Here is a 22545-nt window from a genome sequence, read left to right as displayed (position 1 = left end):
TGTCTGTCATATCTTGTGAAAATTTTATCATATTACAAATTAAAGTGAGACAATCACAAATATTTATTAGTTATTAATTTATTTAAAAGTTATTGTAAAAAATAACTCCCCCTTCAAAGGGTTCAGTAAGAAACATGACATTGTTATGCATTTTTGCAAGTTCTTTAAGGTCTGGCTTAGAACAAACAGCTGGATTCTCGTGGTTGCCTCTGTATTCAGTCTGTTGGTTCATGGTGTCGCAAAGACTTGGACACGACTGAGCAACTGAACTGAACAATGTTTAAAAAAAAAAGCTGGTGTCATACAGATATGTAGTTGGAAAAGGAAGGAGTATTTTGATAACCTTTTCAGATAGTAGATGTCTCTTTGATATTACACCAAAATGTGACAATTTTTAGTTTCTTAAAGGGATAAGTTACAGTGTAGAATCTCATACTGTGTAAAAATGTTTTGTCCTGTTACTCTGAAACCCATGGATCTATCTTTCCCTTTGAGAGAGTGTTTTGTTCATGAATAATTTTGTACCATAGTAGTTGGTCATTTAGAAAATTCTGGTTTCCTGGCTTATGCACATCTCCCAAATGTTGATAATAGAACCAGTACTCACATGTCATTAATATCACTACTAATCAGCTTCCCTGGTGGCTCAGATGATAAAGAATGCCTGAAGTGCAGGAGACACGGGCTTGATTCTTGGGTTGGGAAGATCCCCTGGAGAAGGAAGGCAACCCACTCCAGTACTCTTGCCTGGAGAATCCCATGGACAGAGGAACCTGGTGGGCTATAGTCCATGGGCTCACAAAGACTCCGATATGGCCGAGTGACTAACACTTTCACTTTTTTCACTAATTTCAAAGACTGTCTAAAAATTACTTGTCAAGCTTTTATATTTTATTATTTAAATATTGTCCTTGGCAATAAATACTATGTTATTTTTCTTGAAGTAACGGGCTTCATTCATTTCTGAGAAAATATCGGATATAATCAAGTCTGAATAATCAGTTTGTCAGTTCTTTGAAACAAAAAACCTGTTCTGTGAAGATGACTCAGCTTGTAACTCAGACAATCGTTCAAGTGCTTTTTCTTCACTCACCATACCTCTCTATGCAGCAGGAATGCTTTATGTGTATTTCCCAGTTTGTCACACAAAATATTAACAAGTTGTGTGTGTTCAGTCTCAGGATTTAATAAATTAAGAATTTTGCTGTGACTGTATGGTGATCAATATAATGGTACTGTATGTCATGGTTTGACTCCTTGATGAGGCTCCAGGTTCTTAACCACCTTTGCTGTTTACTCATCATTGGATTCTGAGATGACTTGGCTTCATAAAGTAAAAAAGATGTTTTTTTAAATCTCAGATTCTATTCCTAGGCCTAAAGATTATCAACAGTTTTAGGTTTTTCTTTTTAAAGGTAAATGCTAAACCTAAACCTGCTTTGTTTTATAATCCAGTCAAATGCATTACTGCTCTTGGTTCTGAAATTTGCATTAAACTCACCCCATTCACCCCTCAATCCCCAACAGTGTTTGCAAATAATTTAGGTGGAAAAAAAAATCTGTTAGTGGTAAACAGTGAAGGTTTCTTTCATTGTTTATCAATTCGAGAAAACTTCAGTGGCAAAACACTGTCCTTCATTGTTAGTCTTATCATTTATGATGTTTGAACATAGACTCCTCTGTAAAGACACCTACACCCATTTTGGAGTAACCTTCATTTCATTTGGGAGGTTTTTTTTTTTTTTTTTTTTTAATAAGATTTAACCTGTTGTTACCTTCTGTTATGTTATTCATGCCAAAGAACCACTTGCTCTATGGGAAAAATGGCACACAGGGTTCTTCTGTCTGCTGTAATTGATTATTGCCTGTGGTTCCCAAACAATTCCTCTGCCTGTTAGTTTTAAAATTTTAAGTACTTTAAATATTTTCTCCCCAATTATATAGTAGTATCTTCATTTAAGAGGATTTTAAAAGTACAGAGAAGATATACATCAGGAAAAAAAAAAATCTGTTAGCTTTCCCGTCCTTAAGATTTATTCTTTCTGATCCTTATTGATGATTAATAGGTTTGTCAGCATTATAAATGAGCTGTGAAATACATGCCTTGTGTATATGTGTGTATATATTCATATGTATTTATAATTTTTTTCTGATTCTACCCAAATTATTCTGTTGACGGAGATGATGGGTTCAAAAGGGCAGTCTTTCACAAGGCTCTTAAGATGAATTGTCAATGTAGCTTTCCAAAGTGGCTGACTCACTTTCTCATTTTACCAGTGTTATATTTCTCCACATCTTCACCAGCATTGATAATATGTTAAATGCTTTTTAAACAGAAAACATTATACAAGTTAAAACATGAACTTTTTTAAGCAAAGGTTAAGTGATTAGGCCTTACTAATACAACAAAGAACAAACTGTATTTCTCATTCCTAGGTGTCCAAGCTGAACTAGACTTAAAGGATTTTTCTTAACATCCTGATGGTGTAGAGTCTTTAGATCAGATACTTTTGTCTAGTTCATAACATTGTTTGAGCCAGTACAATCCGCCTTTTGTACAGTGAGGGTTGGAGATAAAAGTTCAGTTTTTGTATCCTTTCGATATATTTTTTTCCCTCTCTACGCCAGACAGCTGTAGAGTGGTTTGGGGAGGAGTATATGTGCATTTTCCTTTATTACATAAAGCAGATTTGGATAATATATGATTGTAGTATGTATCAGAGTTCTTTGCTCATTCTGTGTAAATTTCAGGTGTGCAACAGAGGAACATGGCTCAAGAAACTAATCACAGCCAAGTGCCTATGCTTTGTTCCACTGGCTGCGGATTTTATGGAAACCCTCGTACGAATGGCATGTGTTCAGTGTGCTATAAAGAACATCTTCAAAGACAGAATAGTAGTAATGGTAGAATAAGCCCACCTGGTAAGTAAATAAAACACAGCACTGTTCATAACTGAGATACACCTGAATAGCGCAGGCTACCCAGCACCTCTTCCTGCTTTCACACTGTACTTGCGTGACTACATTTACATCATGAAAATGTCTCGTTACCTATTGTAATGATCAGTGGTAGGGCAAGAGAAAGAGGCGTGTCTCCACTCATTGAAAAGAACTGCTGCAGATCCATCTCAGTCTTAACATGCTGCGCTCGAGAACTCTTATCTTACTAATTAATAAAATAGATGCACACTCCAAGTATGTAGAGCTGTCTTGGAAAATAAGCTCTGAAGGAGTGGGGGCTGTATGAGGACCTTGGTTCTTTTCTCTAGGATGACTTCTGAGGCCAAGGTAGTTGGAGGAGAGAGTTCCAGATAGATAGCCACAGATGACTTCAGAGAAACCCTTCTTCCGTTCTGCATAGGAAGGAGAGGTGGGGCAGTTTGACTCAGAGAAAAAGGTGTTTGTTCATCCCCAGTTCACTTGAGTTATTTATGCGTTTTTATGTCAGAGGATTCTCCTGGAATTGATGTGGCTTTTGCTTCAGTGATTGTGTAAAAAGGGATTTTGAACATGAGCTTTACTTATCTAGGATAGTTCTCATGTAGGTTAATGCCTGAATGTGTAGGTTTCTGTGGTTAGTGAAAGTGCAGGCTGTTACTTAGTTCATTTAAAATTGCTTGTGGAGTCTATTTCATCATTTGCTTCCTGTTCAAGTCGGACTTCTTTAAATTTTCTTGAGGCTAAAATCAAGTGAATATAAGTTACCATATTGTTTTGTAACATCATTATCTACATTTTTGCCTTATGAAGAACAGGTAAAATAATATAACCTGAGTGCAGATTTTAATTCTGAACTTATATTTGCCTTACTGCTGAATTCTTTTTTATTTTAAAGATCTCATTGTGCACTGTTATTTGGAAGACACTTATGAATTAAAGAGTTTGTGCGATAATCCTAAAAAATAGTAGTTTAGGTCTTGACTATGTATATTTTGTATGTGGTAAAATTAGCATCCTTTTCATAGGAAAATTATTGAAAACTTTTAGCTAAAGTAATGAACCGGCATATTACATAGTAAAACAAAACCCGTGTACTGTATTTCGTGGGAAACTGGTCTTGGTTTTTTTAGATAAGATGCCGGCCCACCCAGGGCACAGAGTCACTAACGTGTGATGTGGTCCTGTTGCAGCGCCTTCTGTCACAAGTCTGTCTGAGTCCTTACCAGTCCAGTGCACAGATGGTAGTGTCCCAGAGGCTCAGTCAGCACTCGACTCAACAGCTTCATCTATGCAGCCAAGGTAAGAGGCCGCCTCTGAACTTTTCGATAGCCAGAGAGCTATCGAAAAGTAAGGCATTTTTTCCGTATCTGGTCAGTTCTGTTATTTAAGGAAAACTATTTAAAGTCACTTTAGGATTAACTAGCAGAAAATTGTATCTGTCTCATTATTATCACTGACTAGTCAAAAAAATCTTCTTACTGGTATTACATTACAGTGAGAGTAGAGAGTTGTCTTAAAATTTAATGAAGAGATTTTGTTTTTCAGACAGCTTTTTTTCTTTATTTTTCTTCATAATGTATCCTGACCAACCCCTGAAGTCCTTTTGAAGCATGTTAAGTTCTTCTAGTCATAGGCCTTTGAAGCAAATACTAGTGCTTTGTATTAAAAAATGGTCTTGTCACAGGTTCTCTGTTTAATATCTTGTGATCCTGTTCTCCGTTTAATATCATGATGTCATCCTGACACCTATTTGTATTGTAGTGTATTTTCTTTTTAACTGAAGTCTTTTAGAAGCTGGAAACACAGAAATATTTGTTTCATTTTTACCCTGCTGTTAGGAAATATATACTAAATTTCTGCTCTGAAGTTTTTTCCAGTTCTCCTGTGTCCATCAGTGCATCACACACAACTTTGTGTTAGGGTTCCTGAAGCATGTCTTTATCCTGCTAGTGTTCATTTAGTGAATTCATGCACAGTGGACATGTACTATTGCTTTATTTCAATCAAAAAATTTCTGGTCCAAATTGGTCTCAAGTTTCAAAATTCTGTAGTTATGTGGAAGTTATTTTTTTTAAAGCATTTCTGGATAATTCCTGTCTTAATGATCTGCTTAGATATGTTGAACTCTTATTTATTAATCGCTTAGTTTCTAGTCATGAAGAGATTATCTTTTAAAATCTAAATATTTTTGCTTTTCTAGCCCTGTGTCAAATCAGTCACTTTTATCAGAATCTGTAGCGTCTTCCCAAGTGGACAGTACATCTGTGGACAAAGCAATACCTGAAACAGAAGACCTCCAAGGTTTGCACATGATCTAGCACGTGTTTGGTCATTTATTTAATGTTTTGAGTATTCTTAGCCAGGCACTCTCCTAGATGCATGTGTTTTTTAAATTACCTGCCTAATACATATTTTTTACATTTGTTTTCTTTATGAGCAGGGTGTTTTACATTCTTAAGTATTTAATTGACTGAAATGTAGGGAACCCTTTCCCACTTATATGTAATTAGGTCATCAGCATCAACATAGAAATTTAAAATCTGTTTTGTTTGAGAAATATAATTAAATGAATGAGTGGTTGTGTTATACTGTTCTCTTTTACTGTTTTGTCTGTTTTAACCTAAATATTCTTTCCTTTCGCATGAACCGGGGCTGCTGGTTTAAGAGGAATCTCTTGCTTTGGACTTGGATTATCTATTTACTTTGACTGGCAGTGACCCCACCCCCACACCCTCAGCGCAACAGTCACGCTCAGTTACTCTTATTTATAGCATGGCATCTCAAGTTCTTGCCCATGCTCTTCGTATCCCCATTATGTGAACCAAAGTGAAGTGGATCTAGGAAGACTGGAATATGTGTATGAAGGCTTTCTTCGTGGGCAGAGCTATTAGAGGACGCATTTAGGATGCTGTGAAAAATCTGTGCTTGGTTAATTATATTCTACAGTGTGTGGAAACGATGTATTAATTCAGGAGGATACTCTGGAAAGAAGCCTGAAGATGAGCTTGTGTCATTTGACCTGTGCCATGATTTAAACAGACATGATGCTGTACCCTTTGAAGCCTTCCACTGTACATGGTGTTCACAGGGTGACAACAGATATACCTGGCGATCTTAGCTGAAGTTTGCTGAAGTTTAAGTTTAGTTAAGCTAGCTAATTCCCCTTCCTCTGATTTCATGCCCAACAAACGATTGGCATAATTTGCCTCCTTACACATTTTGCTGTAGGAAGAGAATATAACTGTCTGATCAGGATAAATATTCCATGCAATTATGAATATTGTAAATATTCATGATTATTATAAGTTAATAATTTTTATTTTTAGTTAAATAGAAAAGTTTAAGGATGGGCAGAGACAAAGGATATTTTTTAAAGCAGAAATAGAAAAATTCCCCAAGTTTAGTTATCCATTAGACATGGGAAATAAGACAAGAGTGATGTTAAAGCTTTCAGTTGGATGACAGTTGAAACAGCAGTGATGTGTTTGTGCTCAACAGGGAGGTTGAAAGAAGTGATTGTGAGACAGATTTTAGATAGAGCAGATTGGAAGTGGTCACATTTCAAAACTTAAAGACTCAGTTGGAGGTAGTAGATGGGTAAATGGGTATTTAAATGTATGAGCAATCTTCTGTCTGAGGTGTGGAAGTCCTTGGCCCAGCTTGGAAGATGAGAGGCAGAATGGAGAAGAGCAGGTAGGGTACCAAGTCTGCACCGGGGAGAGGATACATTATCTGGATCCTGGTTACTTTCAGGACCCAGATGCAGAAAATTGAGAAACAGGGGTTGCTTGGCAGTCTGCAGAGACAGCTAAGGATGGAAGAATGAAAACAGGCTGCTAACTATGAAGATGTTATTTACATCTTAAAGTTGAACAAATTTTAGAATGTTGATAGTGGGAAATTATATGCTGCTTAAGAATAAAACAGCAGTTGTTTTACAAGTTTGACAAAAAAAGATTTTAAGTTGGTAAACTATTATAATACTAAGACCCATTTATGGTATATGGATAATAATAACAGTTTTCTTCACCTAGTGCTGAGTACATTAATGCAAAAGATGGTCTTGATGCTATGTTAGGAGAAATTGTGCATGCCGAGTTGCTTCAGTTGTGTCCAAACTCTTTGCAACCCCATGGACTGTAGCCTGCCAGGCTCCTCTGTCTGTAGGATTCTCCAGGAAAGAATACTGGACTGGGTTACCATGCTCTCCTCCAGGAGATCTTCCTGACAAGGACTTGAACCCATGTCTCTTATGTCTCCTGCATTGGCAAGTGCGTTCTGTACCACTATTGGGGTTTTAAATTGTATAGACTCCTTTTTTTTTTCACGTGTAATTTCAGTGACTTAAGTTAAACCAGTATTAACTTAAGTACCTTTCAAGAACTTAGCATGCATAATTTCAGCATAGCAGAATCATTGAACAATCAGGTATAAGTTTCATATGAGTTTGAGAGGGTTAGTTTTCCATGTGTAAAAGCTCTTAGGCTAGTTTTTTTTTTTTTTTTCAGTCTTGCTTATACTGTTGAAAATGTCCTATTATAAACCCTCATACAATTGTGTATACAGATACACACACTCATGACGCACAATATACCTGTGATTTCCCTATTTGATAGGAATAAATGCAGAGAATATTTTTTATTTGATAGGAATAAATGCAGAGAATGTTTTTTTCCATCTACTTAATAGATGGACGAAAAGATGTCTTTGACTCAAGTACTGTAGTCATTTGAGCTGGAACTGGAACCTGGGCACCTGACTCCAGGCCATTATTCTTTCCACTAGACAGCTGTGGTGCTTCCTGGAGTAGGCTGGCTGTGTGTGTGTTCCTATTGCCAGCTCCAGCCTCCCTCAGTTCCCAGGGTAGGGTCAGCTGGTTTGGTGACTTGCCCAGGTATCTGTTCTCTCTCTTGCCTTATCGTTCCACTTATATCCCTCAAGCAGAATTTATTGGATAGGAAAATCATCCCAGATGGAAGAAGGCACTCGAGTAGCTGCTGTGTGCCTAAACCAGAATTCCCTAACATCGTTTATTGGAGTTTTCAGAGTGGTGTCCTTGAAACAGCTTTTTTAGGTATTTTGCTTCTGTAGATGTTTTGCTTATAATCAGGATATGTTGCCACCAGGTGGGTGGTACTGCTTCCATTTGGTCCTCATGGCTCTGAAGAATTTTTTTCATGTTTAATTGAGAATTTACTATATTAAAACATCTTTCTCTTTTAATTATGCCTTGTGATTTAATAAATAGCAGTATCTCACTTATACAGTGAGGAATGTGTATCAGTTAGGAATGACAGGTTTCCAGTTTATTAAACCCATAAGGTAAGGGTGTAGGGGCAATAATTTGACCTGAATTTTGGTGGAGATGGCCTTGGGTTCACTACTTAATTTACTATCTTAATTGTAATTTTTTAATCAATATATCTTATTCCCCATATTTTAAAGGTTTTATATGAAATATTCTGAGAATTTTGAACATACTTAGTATTCCACTGAATCTTGGTTTTAGGATTTCTTTCCCTTGTACTCTTTGAAATCTACATAGTTCTGACTCAGCAATATTTAGAAGTTTGCATGTGACCGTTTTCTTACACATTTTCTTTCTTTCTCCCTTGGAATACCCAAGTAGTGTTTGTCTGTTGTATGTCTTTTATGGGTCAAATACATAATTACCAGAAAACTTTGAAAATACAGCACTTTCTAGAGCTATGTTAACATCTCAACGTATAGTTTAGCTTTTCTGCATGTGTGTATACATACATACTTGGCATACATATATGCATTTAACAAAAAGGGGGTCATGTTATATAAACTACTTTGTAACTTAACTGTGGGCGTCTTTCCATGCTAATAAATAAACACTCAATTATCCTCTGAATAAACAGATCAGTGGGAGCAAGTGGGGGTAGCAACCACCTCACCTCAGAATCTCATTGCACAATTGAGTTTCACTACCTTCATATTTTTGTCAGCTTCAGTATCAGAAACGGCACAGCAGGCATCTGAAGAGCAAAGCAAGTCTCTTGAAAAACCAAAACAGAAAAAGAATCGCTGTTTCATGTGCAGAAAGAAAGTGGGACTTACTGGTAAGGGCCTGAGTCACAGGTTTAAATTAAGATTTTATTTAAGATAATGTTTGACTTATTATTAATGGCTTCAGTTAAGATTATTTCTGTTTCCATGTGAGTTAATAATGGATATGCTTCACCTCCTGAATTTTCTTAAGTAAAAGTAGCTTTAATTACATACCTAATACTGAAATGAGTAGCTTTTCTTTTAAAATTCATTTTAACTGCATTTGAGAATGTTAGACAAGTAAAGTCAGTATGCCAGGCTCTGTGAAAGGGCAGGGGTGTGTCTCCTGCCTTTAGAGAGCCAGAGATTGTTGTGTGAGAGAGGGTGTTTAAGTACTTGGTGAGCCGTGTGTAAAACGGCCAATCATTGGTTGGTGGTGCGGGCTCACAGAGTTCATACATGTAAGGTGATAGACCTGTCCTGCCACCCAATAAGTAATCAGTACATGCTGACTGCTGTAACAGAGTTATTAGATGGTATTAAGAGAAGGGAAAATGTTCGAAATACTACTTGGCTATCTGGCAAAGCAAGTACATTTAAATGCAAATAGATTGCTTTGGGAGTTCAGAGATGTGTGTAATTATTGATAATTCATAGGAGAGGAGCAGAGGCCCATCAAAGAATCCGGAAAGTAGGATGTTTCAGCTGGGTCCTGAAAAGTGAGTAGGACTTATAACTGATGGACATAGGAGCATTTCAGGCAGAAAAAAAGAGCTTGAATGAAATCTCAGAGAAAGGAAAGAATAGGGCATGTTGAGGGACCGTAAATAGGGAATTTAGCACAAAATATGTGCAGAAGGGTGTTTGAGACCATCAGATGAGGCTGATGATGTGTACTGTGGTTAACTGATGAAGAAGAGTGGCAGCTGTAAATAGTTTCCATTTATTGGTTACTGTGTGAAGGACATTCTGCTGAATACTCTGCCTAAGAAACTGACTTAAGAATAGATAGGATTTTGAGCAAAATTATGTTTTAGGAAGGTTATGTGGCTAAGGAGTAGATAAGAGAGGAAAGGAGATTTATAGTCTGATATCAAAGATGTTTTAAGACTGGCTCATGCCTTGGCAAGTGTATTTATTTAAAGAATACAAACATGAACAAATAAGGCATTTTAAAGTGTGTGTGTATATATATATTATATAATATGTATAGTATCAAATACTGTCTTTCTAAATCTCAGAAACTTAGACTTCATGAATAGAAGACTGCGATTTAGTAATTTCTATCTTGTCCAGTCTTGTTAATCTGGTGTTACTTTTGGCTTCATTTTTCATTCATTATTACGAAGTCACAGACTTCCTGGTGGTCCAGGAGTTAGGACTGCACACTTTCACTCCTGGGGTCAATTCCTGGCCGGGGAACTAAGATCCCACAAGATGTGTAGTGCAGCCAAAATAATAATAATAAAAATTTAAAAATAAAATGTTGTGAAGTTACAGAATATCTTTTGGAAATTTTTAAAAAAATGTGGTAAAGGAAGTTTGCATCAAATGTCAACATTTAAAATATTGATTCCTGTGTTGTGACAATTCTATCATACAGTAGAAATCTTTTTAGAGGTGCAGGACTAGTTTTATGTAAAGACTATTCACCCTGCTTATTTTTCTCTCTTTTGGCTTCAATTCTTGGGGCATTTCCCTAAAACAAATAGCACTTATTGCATCTTCACTGTATGTTAGGCAGGTAATACTTCTCGTTTAATTCTTACTATAACTGATTTCCAGAATTAGAGGTGCAGAAACTGGGGCTCAGGGAGGCTTGGTAATTTGCCTGTGTTAGTAAATAGATTCATGCTTAGGCAACCGCAACTGGATCTCATGCTCTTAGTCACTGAGCCAGATTACAGTTCATATCTCCATTAGAGATTGGCCAAGGAAAGCTAGTGTACTGTTTTATTTGTTAACAGTTCTGTCCAAAGTTTCATCTTTCTTAACTAAATCTTAAGGTTGTCTTCTGACAGTATGCTTATTTTTTCACATGTAGTATTTGAGAAATGTCTTACATTTTCAGTTTATCAGTCCTGTTTTTGATAGGAAGCGGTTGTGTTTCAGGTGAAGAAACTTGAGCTCAGAGAAGTGGCTGTGACTTGGGCTGGCACAGACCTGTGTTTGTAGGTGGTAATAAGAACTGGAGCCATCAGCTGGTGAATTTGAGAGTATACTAGTTTGTACAACTGCTAGTTTGGAATGATTCTTTAGATTTCTGCCCTACAGACATGATCTTTTTAACATTAATTATGTAGAGAGTTTAATACTTAGACCTCGCACTCAACTCATGTACATGTATTAATCCATTTTCAGGGTTTGAATGCCGGTGTGGAAATGTTTACTGTGGTGTACACCGTTACTCAGATGTACACAATTGCTCTTACAATTACAAAGCTGATGCTGCTGAGAAAATCAGAAAAGAAAATCCAGTAGTTGTTGGTGAAAAGATCCAGAAGATTTGAACTCCTGATGGAATACAAAATCCTTTGACCATCTGCAAACTAAAAACTGACTTGAGGTTTTTTTTTTCCTAGTCATTGGGAATGTAGAGCAATGTATCTTGCATAGACCTTTAATCATACATGTCATCAGAAGAATAGATTTTTGTTTTTGTTTTGAAAATGACTCTGAACATTTATTTCCATTGCAGTTTCTGTGGCTAAAAAAAGTAAACTTTACAAGTATTATCCTTTTAAGATCATTTAAATTTTAGTTGCGTGCAGAGGGCTTTTATAACAAATGTGGAGAAATTTTGGAGGGCTGTGATTTTTCCCAGTATTAAACATGCATGCTTTAATCTTGCAGTTTATTTTCTCATTGTGTATGTATATATAGCTTTTCTCTGCAGCACGATTTCTGTTTTGATAATGTCCTTTAGGGCACAGCTAGTTATCAGTAACTGAATGTATCTTAATCATTATGGCTGCTTCTGTTTTTCCTTAACAAAGGTTATACATACGTTAGCATATAGTTTCTTTGCACCCACTATTTATGTCTGAATCATTTGTCACAGGAGAGTGTGTGCTGATGAGACTCTAAGTTTGTGTGTTTTTTAAGTTTTTTTGAGCGAAGGAAGGAAAAGCTGTACGCATTTCATTGCTGACTGCAGGTTTCTTTCAGATGATGTTCATCGGTCTGTGTGTATACAATATGAAGAATGATCTGAAGTAATTGTGCTGTATTTATGTTTATCCACCAGTCTTTGATTAAATAAAAAGGAAAACCATAACGTTCCCTTGTATTCCTTTTTCTCCGTTACTCTTGCTGGTAGTTCATTTTGACTTCTGGTCCTTTAGTTTTCTGCTTTACTGATTTTGTGAGATGAGCTCTCACATCTGTCTGTGACTGATACTTAACGATGATAAATTGTGATCTTACATTCCCGTGAGTTGAATGTGTCATATTTTCTAGCTCTTGTTTGTTTCTCTGTTCTGAACTCTGTCACAATGAATTACTGTCTAGTAGAAGCTTCTTTTTCTAGTAGGATTAGAGAAACTGAAAGAGCATAACTCAAACATGGAGAGCTGGAAAACTGTGGAGTAGAAAGATCTCCAAAAAGCCATTTGTTCTGTGGTTTTTAAACTTAACTGGCAGCCACCCTTTTAAAAACTTGAAATAGTGTGTAAAACAGATTAAATAGTATTTTACAATACAGATTTCTAAGTTTATATTTGTTTACTTAATACTTGTGTATTCCATCTTAGTGTGTGTATTCTCCCTCAATATGTAATGATGACTTAGCATTGGAATCTGTAAATATTAAATAAGAGAAAACCATTATGACTATCTTAGTAGATCCAATTAAAGAATATAATAGGATTTAACACCACCGTCATAATAAAAACTTGATAAATTAGGACTGGAAAGGAATTTCCTTAAGGTGATAGCTTCTGTGTATATCTGTAAAACAGAAAACAAGCATCTGCCACAAAGAGGAAATTTCATACCCCTTTAAATTCAGAAACAAAGGACTAGTTTTCCACTATCACTGCTTATATTCAAAATTGTGTTGGAGATCCTAGTCAATAGAATAAAAAATGTTATAAGAAATAAAAAGTAGGAAACAATTATTTGTACATTACACGTTCTTTTTTTGTAGAAAACTCAAATCTAAAGAGAAAATACCAGAAATACCAGGGTTTCATTACAGAGGTAGGTGTAACATTAATTTTCTGAAGCCAGTTGCATTTCTTTGTATCAGTAACAATCAGAAAACTGGAGGACACATTTTACAATAGTATTAACACCAAGTACCTAGGAAATTAACAATGTATGTCGAAGACCTCTTTTAAGAAAAAATTTTCAAACATTATTAAGAGATAAGAACTAAGACCTGAAAAAGTAGGGAGAGAGAGAAGTTTGCAGCTAGGCAGACAATGTCAAGAAGATGTATTTTGTACCCAAACAGACCTATAGATTCAAAGCAGTCCCTATCAGAGTCCCACCAAGTTTCCTCCTGAAACTTGTTAAGGTGGTTCTAAATTAAAAGGTAAAGATGAGCCCAAGGCTAGGACATTTCAATAAAGAAAAATCAGGGAGATGGGCATTTTTTCCACTCTATGTAAGACTCGTCATGAAGGCCACGTTCATTAAAATAGCATGGTATTCACTAAAGGTCGTACAGAATCCTAATAGATTAGACCAAAATACCCCCAAAAAAGCCATGCATGAAATGAACTGGGTATAAGAGATACAGCACACCACATTGGGGGAAGGAGACTGTGATCATGACAGCTAGCTCAACTAGTCAGCATAGAAAAGAGGTGAAAATTGCTCCCTATCATGCCACAGGGAAAACATTCATGAATTAAATGCAAAACACAAACTTTTCTAATTCTCAAAAAAAGATGATTACTGCTTCAACCTTGGATATAGAAGGACTGTTTAAGACACAAAGCATTGACTGCAAGAGTTACTGATGAATTTGTCTATTAAAATGAGGCATTTTAAACCAAGTGAAAAGCCAAGTTACAAACCAGGAAAAGTTAAAATGCAAGACCACAATAAGATACTATTTTATACCCATTCAGTTAGCAAAGATTTAAAAGAGTTTGGCAGTATCTAGTGTTTGAAGGGTTGCTGACATTAACCAAAAGTGATTCAGTCCTTAGGACAGTTTGGAAACTAGTAGTACCTTTTAAAATTGGACTTTTAAACATCTGTAATCCACAAATTTTCCTTCTCTAAGTGTATGCCCCAGAAAAACTTGCATATAGAGAACAGTACACATGTACAGCAATTTTCAAAGCCTTGTTTACAGAAAGCAAAAATCCAGAAACCGCTCAATTCCCCTTTGAAGAACGGATAAAATGTAGCATATTCTTACAATGGAGTATAAATAGTGATCAAAACTAGTGGGCCCTAGAGACAACAAAATAGAAGTACCCGAAGTCCACAGTCTTAATTACAAAGATTTTTAAGTGACCACTTGTTAAAGTTGGGAGTCTGGGTGATGTTTTTTTTGTTTTGATATGTTTTTCCCACATACACGATTTACTCCTTAAAACTTTTATTTAGGAAAAAGCCCCAGATACTTAAATCAAAAGAGGTCATCATTTTTAAAGATTATTATACAGATTGCTTAATTGAGACTTTAGTTCTAAGTAACTCAGCTTACTAGTATGCCCACCGTTTCTAATGTAGACTGTTTCTAATGTTTGATGTTTTTTTAAATGAAACACCAAAACCATGATTCATGGAAATAAAAAAATGGGTAAGTTGAACTTCAAAGTTAAAAATTTCTCTGCAAAAGGCATTGCCAAGAGAACAGAAAGACAAGCCACAGACTGGGAGAAAATATTAGCAAAACACAGTGACAAAAGGCTTACCCTAAATAAATAACTGTAAGAAAACAAACCCAGTTAAAAAATGGTCAGAATATCTAGACATCAAAGAAGATACACAGATGGCAGATAAAACTAAAAGGTGGTCAATATGTCAGAGAATAGCAAATTAAAATGAGATGACACTAATACCTATAAGAATGGCTAAAATCCAAAAGACAACACCAAATGCGAGAATGTGGAGCAACAGGAATTTGAGTTCATTGATGATGGGAACGCAACATGGGACAGAAGGAAGAAGTTGGGCAGTCTCTTAAATTTAACCATAGTCTTAAGGACAAGCAGTTAGTTGTATTCCTAGGTATTTGTCCAAATGAATTAAAGACCATGTCCACACCAAAACCTGCACCCAAATGTTTTTAGCAGCTTTATTTATCCATAATTGCCAAAAATTAGCCAAGATGTCCTTCATATGTACCGATAAACGGTGGTACATCTGTATAATGAAATGGTATTTAGCAATAAGGAAAAAAAATGAGCCATCAAGGCACAAGAAGATGTGAAAGAACCTTACATATTGCTCAGTGAAGCAGTCTAAAAAGACTCGCTAATATATGACATTCTGGAAAAGGCAAAACTATAGTCGAGGTGCTCTGCGTTCAGGTAGAAAAAGGGATGAAAAGGTGAAGCACGGGGTTTTAAGGCAGGGAAACAGCTTCCATGACACTAATGGTGGATACCTAACTATGCATCTGTCCAAACTTGTAGAAACCTACAACACAAAAAGCAAAAACCCTGGGACTTCCCTGGCGGTCAGGGGTTTAGACCACCTTTCAACGCAGAGAGTGCAGGTTTGATTCCTGGTCAGGGAGCTAATCCCACGGTGCCTCCAGGCCTAAAAACCAAAACAAATCAGAAGTAATATTGTAACAAACGCAATAAAGACTTTAAAAATGGTCCAGTTGAAAAAAGGCCAACTCAGCTGGCATATGTTTAAAAAACAATGAAAAATAGCTTCGAGGTAGTATTCCATTAAAACATGGATGAACAGTACCTGCAACAATTAAAAGCAGGCTAAAGACAAAAAACGGGGGGGAGGGGCAGGAAAAGAAAATTTGCAGAAAACCCACCCCTTGTTGAGCTGGTTCATTTAGCTCTGTTCAGAATAGTTGAGAAAAAGAGGGAACTATGATAAAAGACAAAGCACTTCAATGAAGCAGATGTCTTCTTAAGGCTCAAGCTCAGAAATGCTTATAGTACATACTTTAGAGGGCACACTATGTGTTTGTTGGGCTTCCCAGGTGGCGCTAGTGGTAAAGAATCCACCTGCCAATGCAGGAGATGCAAGAGATCTGGAGAAGGAAATGGCAACCCACTCCAGTATTCTTGCGTGGAAACTTCCGTGGACAGGATCCTGGTGGGCTACAGTCCATGGGATCCCAAAGAGTCGGACACAACCGAGCAGAGCAGCACGTGTTTTCAGGGGCACACCATGTATTTGGCATGTATACCATACACTTTAACATCAGAAGGATATATATTGTGCAAACGCGAGTGACATTCGGTTCTCTGCAAGGAGTTCAACATTTAGAGGACCTTGGAAATTGTAATTCATGTGCAAGTGAAATTTGTAGGGTGGGGAGAAGGGGAATGGATGGACTCCTGAGTGTTGCCCAAAAAGGCTACTCCCCTGCTCCCAGTGCAGGCAGCTCCACATCCTACGAATCTGAATGGCAGGGGCCAGCCTCTGGCAAGACTTTTTCTGTCTGTATTCAGAAAGCTCTCCAGTTCTCAGAGACAGGGGCAGCTGCTGGAGTCTCCTGTGCCGCATTTTCGCATCCGAGGGAGGCACTGAGCTTAGTGCTACAGAGGCTCAAACCAGCCCGTCATGATGGAGGTGCCAGACTCGCCTCCAGTCCTGAAAGCATCCAGACCCTGCCACCCAGGAATTTACACTCCAGCAGCAGAATAGGAAAAGGAAAACATTTTCTGCGTGCAGATCTCCATAGCTCCAGTACTACAACAGTCTCAAGCACTACAATTTCTTCAGCCGATGAAAATAATAACGAAGCTGATTTGGCCACAAGGAAAAATGTTCAGGAGAAAAGTCTAAGGAAAGACTGAAAATTGGCCTTTCTGTAAAGATGGAAAAAATCATGCACATACAAATAGAATGAGCAAATAGCATGAAAACTGCAGGATGGCAGGATTACAGGCAGCATTTTTTTCCTTAAAATTCTGTTTTATGATTGTACATGCTCAACACACTCCCTCCCAGAAGAAGAGAAAGAAAATAGAGTGTACTTGCAAGTTATTTACTTCAACTTTTTTTCCAAATAGAGAACAGCTTTGGTACCTTTCAGACACTATATATAATTAGTGGGTTGGCAAGTCTATTTTAAAACTATGAAATCTTACTCTCCCTACAGCCATCTCACGCCCACACCCTTCTCACACACACATCAGCCCCATGCCCTTCCCCCAAAAGGTTGATTTTCTGTGTACATGGCTTTTATCAGAGAGGGAAATGGCAATCCACTCCAGTATTCTTGCCTGGAGAATCTCATGGACAGAGGAGCCTGGCGGACTACAGTCCATGGGGTCACAAAGAGTCAAACACAACTGAAGCTTTTGTAATCTGGGCTTTCACTAGCTTGTGTGTTCAGTGGAAGTTCCTGGCCCATCACTCACACAGCACACGCTCAGTAAATAAGGAAGCAGTTGTGCACTATTCCCAATGCCTGGATGAGGTGGGGGTGCTCATTGGTTATTGATTAATTGCCATTCAACAGTTTTGTATTATTTACTTAAGTATTTATGGAGGACCTATTCTGTGCCAGACATTTTTGCTGGGCATTAACAAAGCTACAGAAAGAGTAAGACAGTTCCTGTCTCTTAAGGGGAGAGACCAGGCCAGTACGGAACAAGCAAATAGTTCACTGTGTGTGCTTCGTCATGTAGTCGTGTCTAACTCTTGGCCACTCTATGGACTATAGCGCACGAAGCTCCTCTGTCCATGGGATTCTCCAGGCAAGACTACTGGAGTGGGTTGCCATGCCTTCCTCCAGGAAATCGTCCCAACACAGGGATCTAACCCAAGTCTCCTGTGTCTCTTGCATTGGCAGGTGGAATCTTTACCACTGAGCCATCCTAGGAAGCCCAAATAGTTCATTGCCTTGCAGCTAGTCACTAGAATTCGGTAGGTATTAGGTGGTACCTGGAAGGGGAACCAAAAATAAAGTCTGGCTGCTCCTCACTCAAAAGCCAGTGAAGATGCCAGGTTGGTGTAAAGTTTGCTTTATTTTGGATGCCAGCAGGGAGTGGGGTGGGGTAGGCAGATTCCTGTCCAAAGGCTGGCTGCCCCCCACTGACAGTGGGCAGGGCCTCTTATAGACCGAGGGAGGGGGCTCCATGCAGAAATAACACAGTCAGCTCCGCAGTCATCTTCAAATCGGTCATGGGTGGTCTGACCAGAGTCATCTTGATTGTTTTAGGTACAGTTATTTCATTTCCAGGGTCGATTTGTTTCCATTTCTTTGCGGTCAATTCTTGGAAGTGTGTGGCAGCTTATGTCATGGCTACAGTCTGATCATCATGCAGCTAACTTCTTCCACCTGGTACCAGTTTCAGTATCTATCAATACAAGAGAGCTCACACGATATGGCTCAGAATATTATCTGTAGCCCTTGAGAAGGAATGAAAGGTCCTTGACTTTGCCTACTGATTAAACAATTATTGTTTTGTCCTATTTGACTCCTTTTCTTTGCTTCTGCATTTTCTCACTTCTCTGATTAAACTGACTCTTTGGCTAAGAGAGAAAAGGCAGGCTGCGGACAGGGGAGTGGAGGGGAAGAGGCCTTCTGCTCCGTTACTCCATTGCAGAAGGCTTCTGACAATAAAGCCACAGAACAGAGCTGGGACCCTTTCCTCTTTCTTTTCCCCCTTTCTGAAACCTGTGGAGAGGTTCCAGATCCAGAGCCCTGTGCCAGGGTCCTCTCAGAACTGACCGACCCCCATAGCACTTGTTGCCATGAGCCCCCCTGACCTAAACCAACCAGCTCCCTGACTCCAAATTAGGTAAAATACCCACTATATAGGGTTTCCCCAGTGGCTCAGTAGTAAAGAATCTGCCTGCAGTGCAGGAGCCACAGGAGACATGGGTTCAATCCCTGATTGGGAAGATCCCCTGGAGGAGGGCATGGCAACCCACGCCAGTATTCTTGCCTGGAGAATCCGCATGGACAGAGGAACCTGGCAGGTTACAGTCCATAGGGTCTCAAAGAGTCAGACACAATTGAAGTGACTTGGCACGCATGCACACACCCACGCTATAGCATCCTAACCAATCACCTACTTAATGCCCCTCTCCCAGCAGGAATTTTCTTTATCTTGAGGCTATAAAAATTGGTTGCTAGCCCATGAAAAGCATCATCTCTCCCTTGAGCCTGCCCGCTGTTCCAACAGGGCCTCTACTGTAATAACCTGTTCTCCTCTCATTCCACCTTATGTCTGAGAATTCTTTTCCAACCTGCACAGGGACCACAACAGAAAATGAGTCGACCACCTACCATTGCCAGAGACTGCCCTTCATTCTTTCTTTCCCAGGGCAGACTTAACCAAAACCAAGGTCCAGCCTTGGCAGAGGTACTCAGAACAGGAGATGAGAACCAAGAAGAGGCTGAGCCAGAATGAGCCTCTTACAGGGTAATCACTGGTCAGCCTCAATCATCGCTGGGCCTAGGGAAGGGGGTCAGCAGCCAGCCCCTCTTGTAACGTCCCCTCGTCCCAGGCCTTCTGATTCTAGGCCATCTTATCTCACATATTCCCACCGACCCAGCCCCTCCTCCTTCCAACCCAACCTGCAGGACAGCCTTCCTAACTCTGAAAATAATTTTTTAAAATTGAAGTATAGTTATATAATATATACAATAGTTATAAGTGATATAATGATACAATTTTAAAGCTTATATTCCATTTCTAGTTATTATAAAATATTGGCTATATTCCCCATCTAACTGTAGAGGTTACCCTTGCCTGACTACTGACTACTTTTTTTTAACTGTGCCTAGGATCTGACAGCATCCTGGATGGTTAAGTGTGCCTGAACATTTTTTTGTGTACCTTTTGGCCATCTATATGTCTTCTTTGCAGAAATGTCTATTTAGGTCTTTTGCGCATTTGTGGATTGGTTTGTTTGGGTTTTTTGATATTGAGTTTCATGACCTGTTTGTAAAACAGATAGCTAGCGGGAAGCTGCTGTATAGCACAGGGAGCTCAGTTCAATGCTCTGTGATGACGTTAGAGGGGTGGGATGGGGGCGTGGGAGGGAGGCTCAAGAAGGACGGGATATGTGTATGCATACAGCTCAAACATGAATTTGAGCAAAGTCCGGGAGATTAGTGAAGGACAGCATGGCAGGCTGCTGTCCAGGGCATCGCAGAGAGTCCGTGGACTGAGGAACTGAACAATAGCTGATTCGCTTTCCTTGTGCAGCAGAAGCCAAGGCAACACTGTAAAGCAACTAAACCCCAATTTTAAAAAAGTGTGTCTGAAGCGACCACATAGATAACCTTCTCATGTTGTGTTCTCAGAGCCCTGGACGTAACTTTGTTTCTGAAAAGTTCTAGCTGACCAGACAAGAGTGATGACAAACAAAACCTTGAACTCTCCCTAACATTCTTTTCCTCCCTCCCTCCTCTCCCCTTTCCCTCCCTCCCCTTCCCTTTGATCCCCTCCCAGCTTCCCTCTTTACCTGTCACTCACAATTTTAGTACTTGATTTTAACAGCAAGATACTTAGTACACATTACTGCTGATCTTATTGAAATGGCAGCATTGTTTTAGAGGTGAGGACAGAGGCAGGAAGACAGGGAAGAACTGCTGGGGGATTTGGAACTGGCTGTTGACAAATGCATGCTTCAATAATGAAGATAATTGAATCTGATTTAGGGAGCTGGACAGTGGATGACAGGAGATATAGGGCAAGATGTTGTGGGAAAAGGAGGTGCAACTTTTTATTTACTTTCTGATCTTTCTATTATTCATTATGAAATGTTTTTGAAGGGAAAGGATTATATTTACAAACCTTAGGATGATTCTTCAATCTTTAAAATGCTCTTTTAAAATAATTTCTAGGGGACTTCCCTGGTGGCGCAGTGGCTAAAACTCTGCGCTCCCAAAGCAGAGGGCCCAGGTTTGATCCCTGGTAGTAGGACTAGATCCCACATGCTGGAATTAAGAGTTTGAATGCTACAACTAAAGATTCCATGTGCCACAACTAACACCTGGCACAGCCAAATAAATAATAAATAAATTTTTTTCAAATAATAATTTGTAGGATTTTGGCTTAAATTTGTTTTCAAATGTATTCATTTGAAAGCTCTGCTTGCATATCAATTAATTCATTAACTTTTGCCTCTAATGTTGTAAGAATTTCCAAGCAAATTAATCAAAAGCCAGTGTTTCAAATACTGGTTTGTGTGTTGATATGTATTGTGCAGCCTATACTTTAATAATTTTAACTCACCTAAAAAATACTTTGTGAAGTTTGTGAGAAATTTGCATTCCTATTATAAACATCAGTGCTGACCACTTTACCTTAACAGCTGTATTCTCTCCTTTTTTGATTGTCTTCTAAAGAAGAAAAGCAAAACTCAGATACTAAGAAATGGTTACCTTTCTGGTTGGATGTCCCTTGGGAGGAAGAAGTAGTTAATTGATAACCAAGTTTGTGCCAGGCATTATTTGACTATCACAGAAATCCAATCTCTTTTTGGAGAAACCTCTTGAGAGTCTCTTGGACAACAAGGAGATCAATCCAGTCAATCCTAAAGGAAATCAACCCTGAATATGCATTGGAAGGACTGATGCTGAAGGTGAAGCTCTAATACCTTGACCATCTGATGCAAAGAATCAATTCATTGGAAATGACTGTAATGTTGGGAAAGACTGAGGGCAGGAGGAGAAGGGAGCGACAGAGGATGAGATGGTTGGATGGCATCACCAACTCAATGGACAGGAGTTTGAGCAAACTCTGGGAGATAGTGAAGGATAGGGAAGCGTGGTGTGCTGCAGAGTCAGACAGGACTGAGCAACTGAACAATTCTTTAACAGATGAGGAAACTGATGATTGGAGAGGGTACTGTCAGAGGTGGCTCTCAAATCTTCATCCTTTTAGCTTCATCCTTTCCAGAACTGGAAAGAGTATTACCATGTAAATTTGTTCTTCCTCTCTCCCTCCCTCCCTTTTTTCCTCCCTCATTCCCTTTCCTTCTCTTCCTTTTCTTTCTGTATTTTTCCCCTTCAGTCTCTCTTTTCAACCTTTACACACAAACAGGTAGAGCTACTGTATGCCAGAAGCTCCACAGGTGCTCCACGATTCATTCAATTCTGTCAACTCTGTGAAATAGGAACCATTATCATCAGCCTCATTCAGAGAAGAGAAAGGGGTTCAGTAACTTGCCCAAGGTCAAACAGCTTATCAATGTCATTTAAACACTGGAATGTGAAATAAACAGGTGACATATTTTCTAGAATATTAATTTTCATTAGTTTAGGCCTTCCAAACAGGCATGCCTGTTCCTTTCACCGATAAAGTGGAAATGCCATAGCTGACAGATGAGCATAGCTGATGAAGGCAGAAAAGATGCGACTGGAAACATAGCTCCAGCCCTGGAAGCACCGTCTGGCTGCTGTGACCGGGACACCGACTAGACTCCTGTTGGGCTCCTGCTGAGCAAAAGAAGGGGGAACGCAGCAGG

At 38.7% G+C, this 22545-nt stretch overlaps 1 protein-coding gene across 8 annotated transcripts in view; it reads left to right on the top strand.

The window, feature by feature from the left end:
* Positions 1-12244, top strand: part of ZFAND6 (zinc finger AN1-type containing 6) — a 56215-nt gene extending 43971 nt beyond the window's left edge. For all 8 annotated transcript variants that reach the window (XR_005723985.1, XR_005723984.1, XR_005723986.1 and 5 more), the window contains 5 exons: positions 2752-2922; positions 4131-4239; positions 5141-5241; positions 8913-9026; positions 11317-12244. Coding sequence is in view for 5 of the 8 variants with exons in the window: in XM_040257425.1 (XP_040113359.1) it covers positions 2769-2922; positions 4131-4239; positions 5141-5241; positions 8913-9026; positions 11317-11465 (627 nt within the window). In the remaining 3 variants the exon portion in view is untranslated. The remainder of the gene's footprint in view (positions 1-2751; positions 2923-4130; positions 4240-5140; positions 5242-8912; positions 9027-11316) is intronic.
* Positions 12245-22545: the final 10301 nt, after the last annotated feature.

This window comes from Oryx dammah, unplaced genomic scaffold (assembly GCF_014754425.2).
Source record: "Oryx dammah isolate SB20612 unplaced genomic scaffold, SCBI_Odam_1.1 HiC_scaffold_16, whole genome shotgun sequence".
NCBI classification, from domain to species: Eukaryota; Metazoa; Chordata; class Mammalia; order Artiodactyla; family Bovidae; genus Oryx; species Oryx dammah.
Note: the sequence above shows the minus strand (reverse complement) of the source record. Positions and strands in the feature narration are given on the sequence as shown.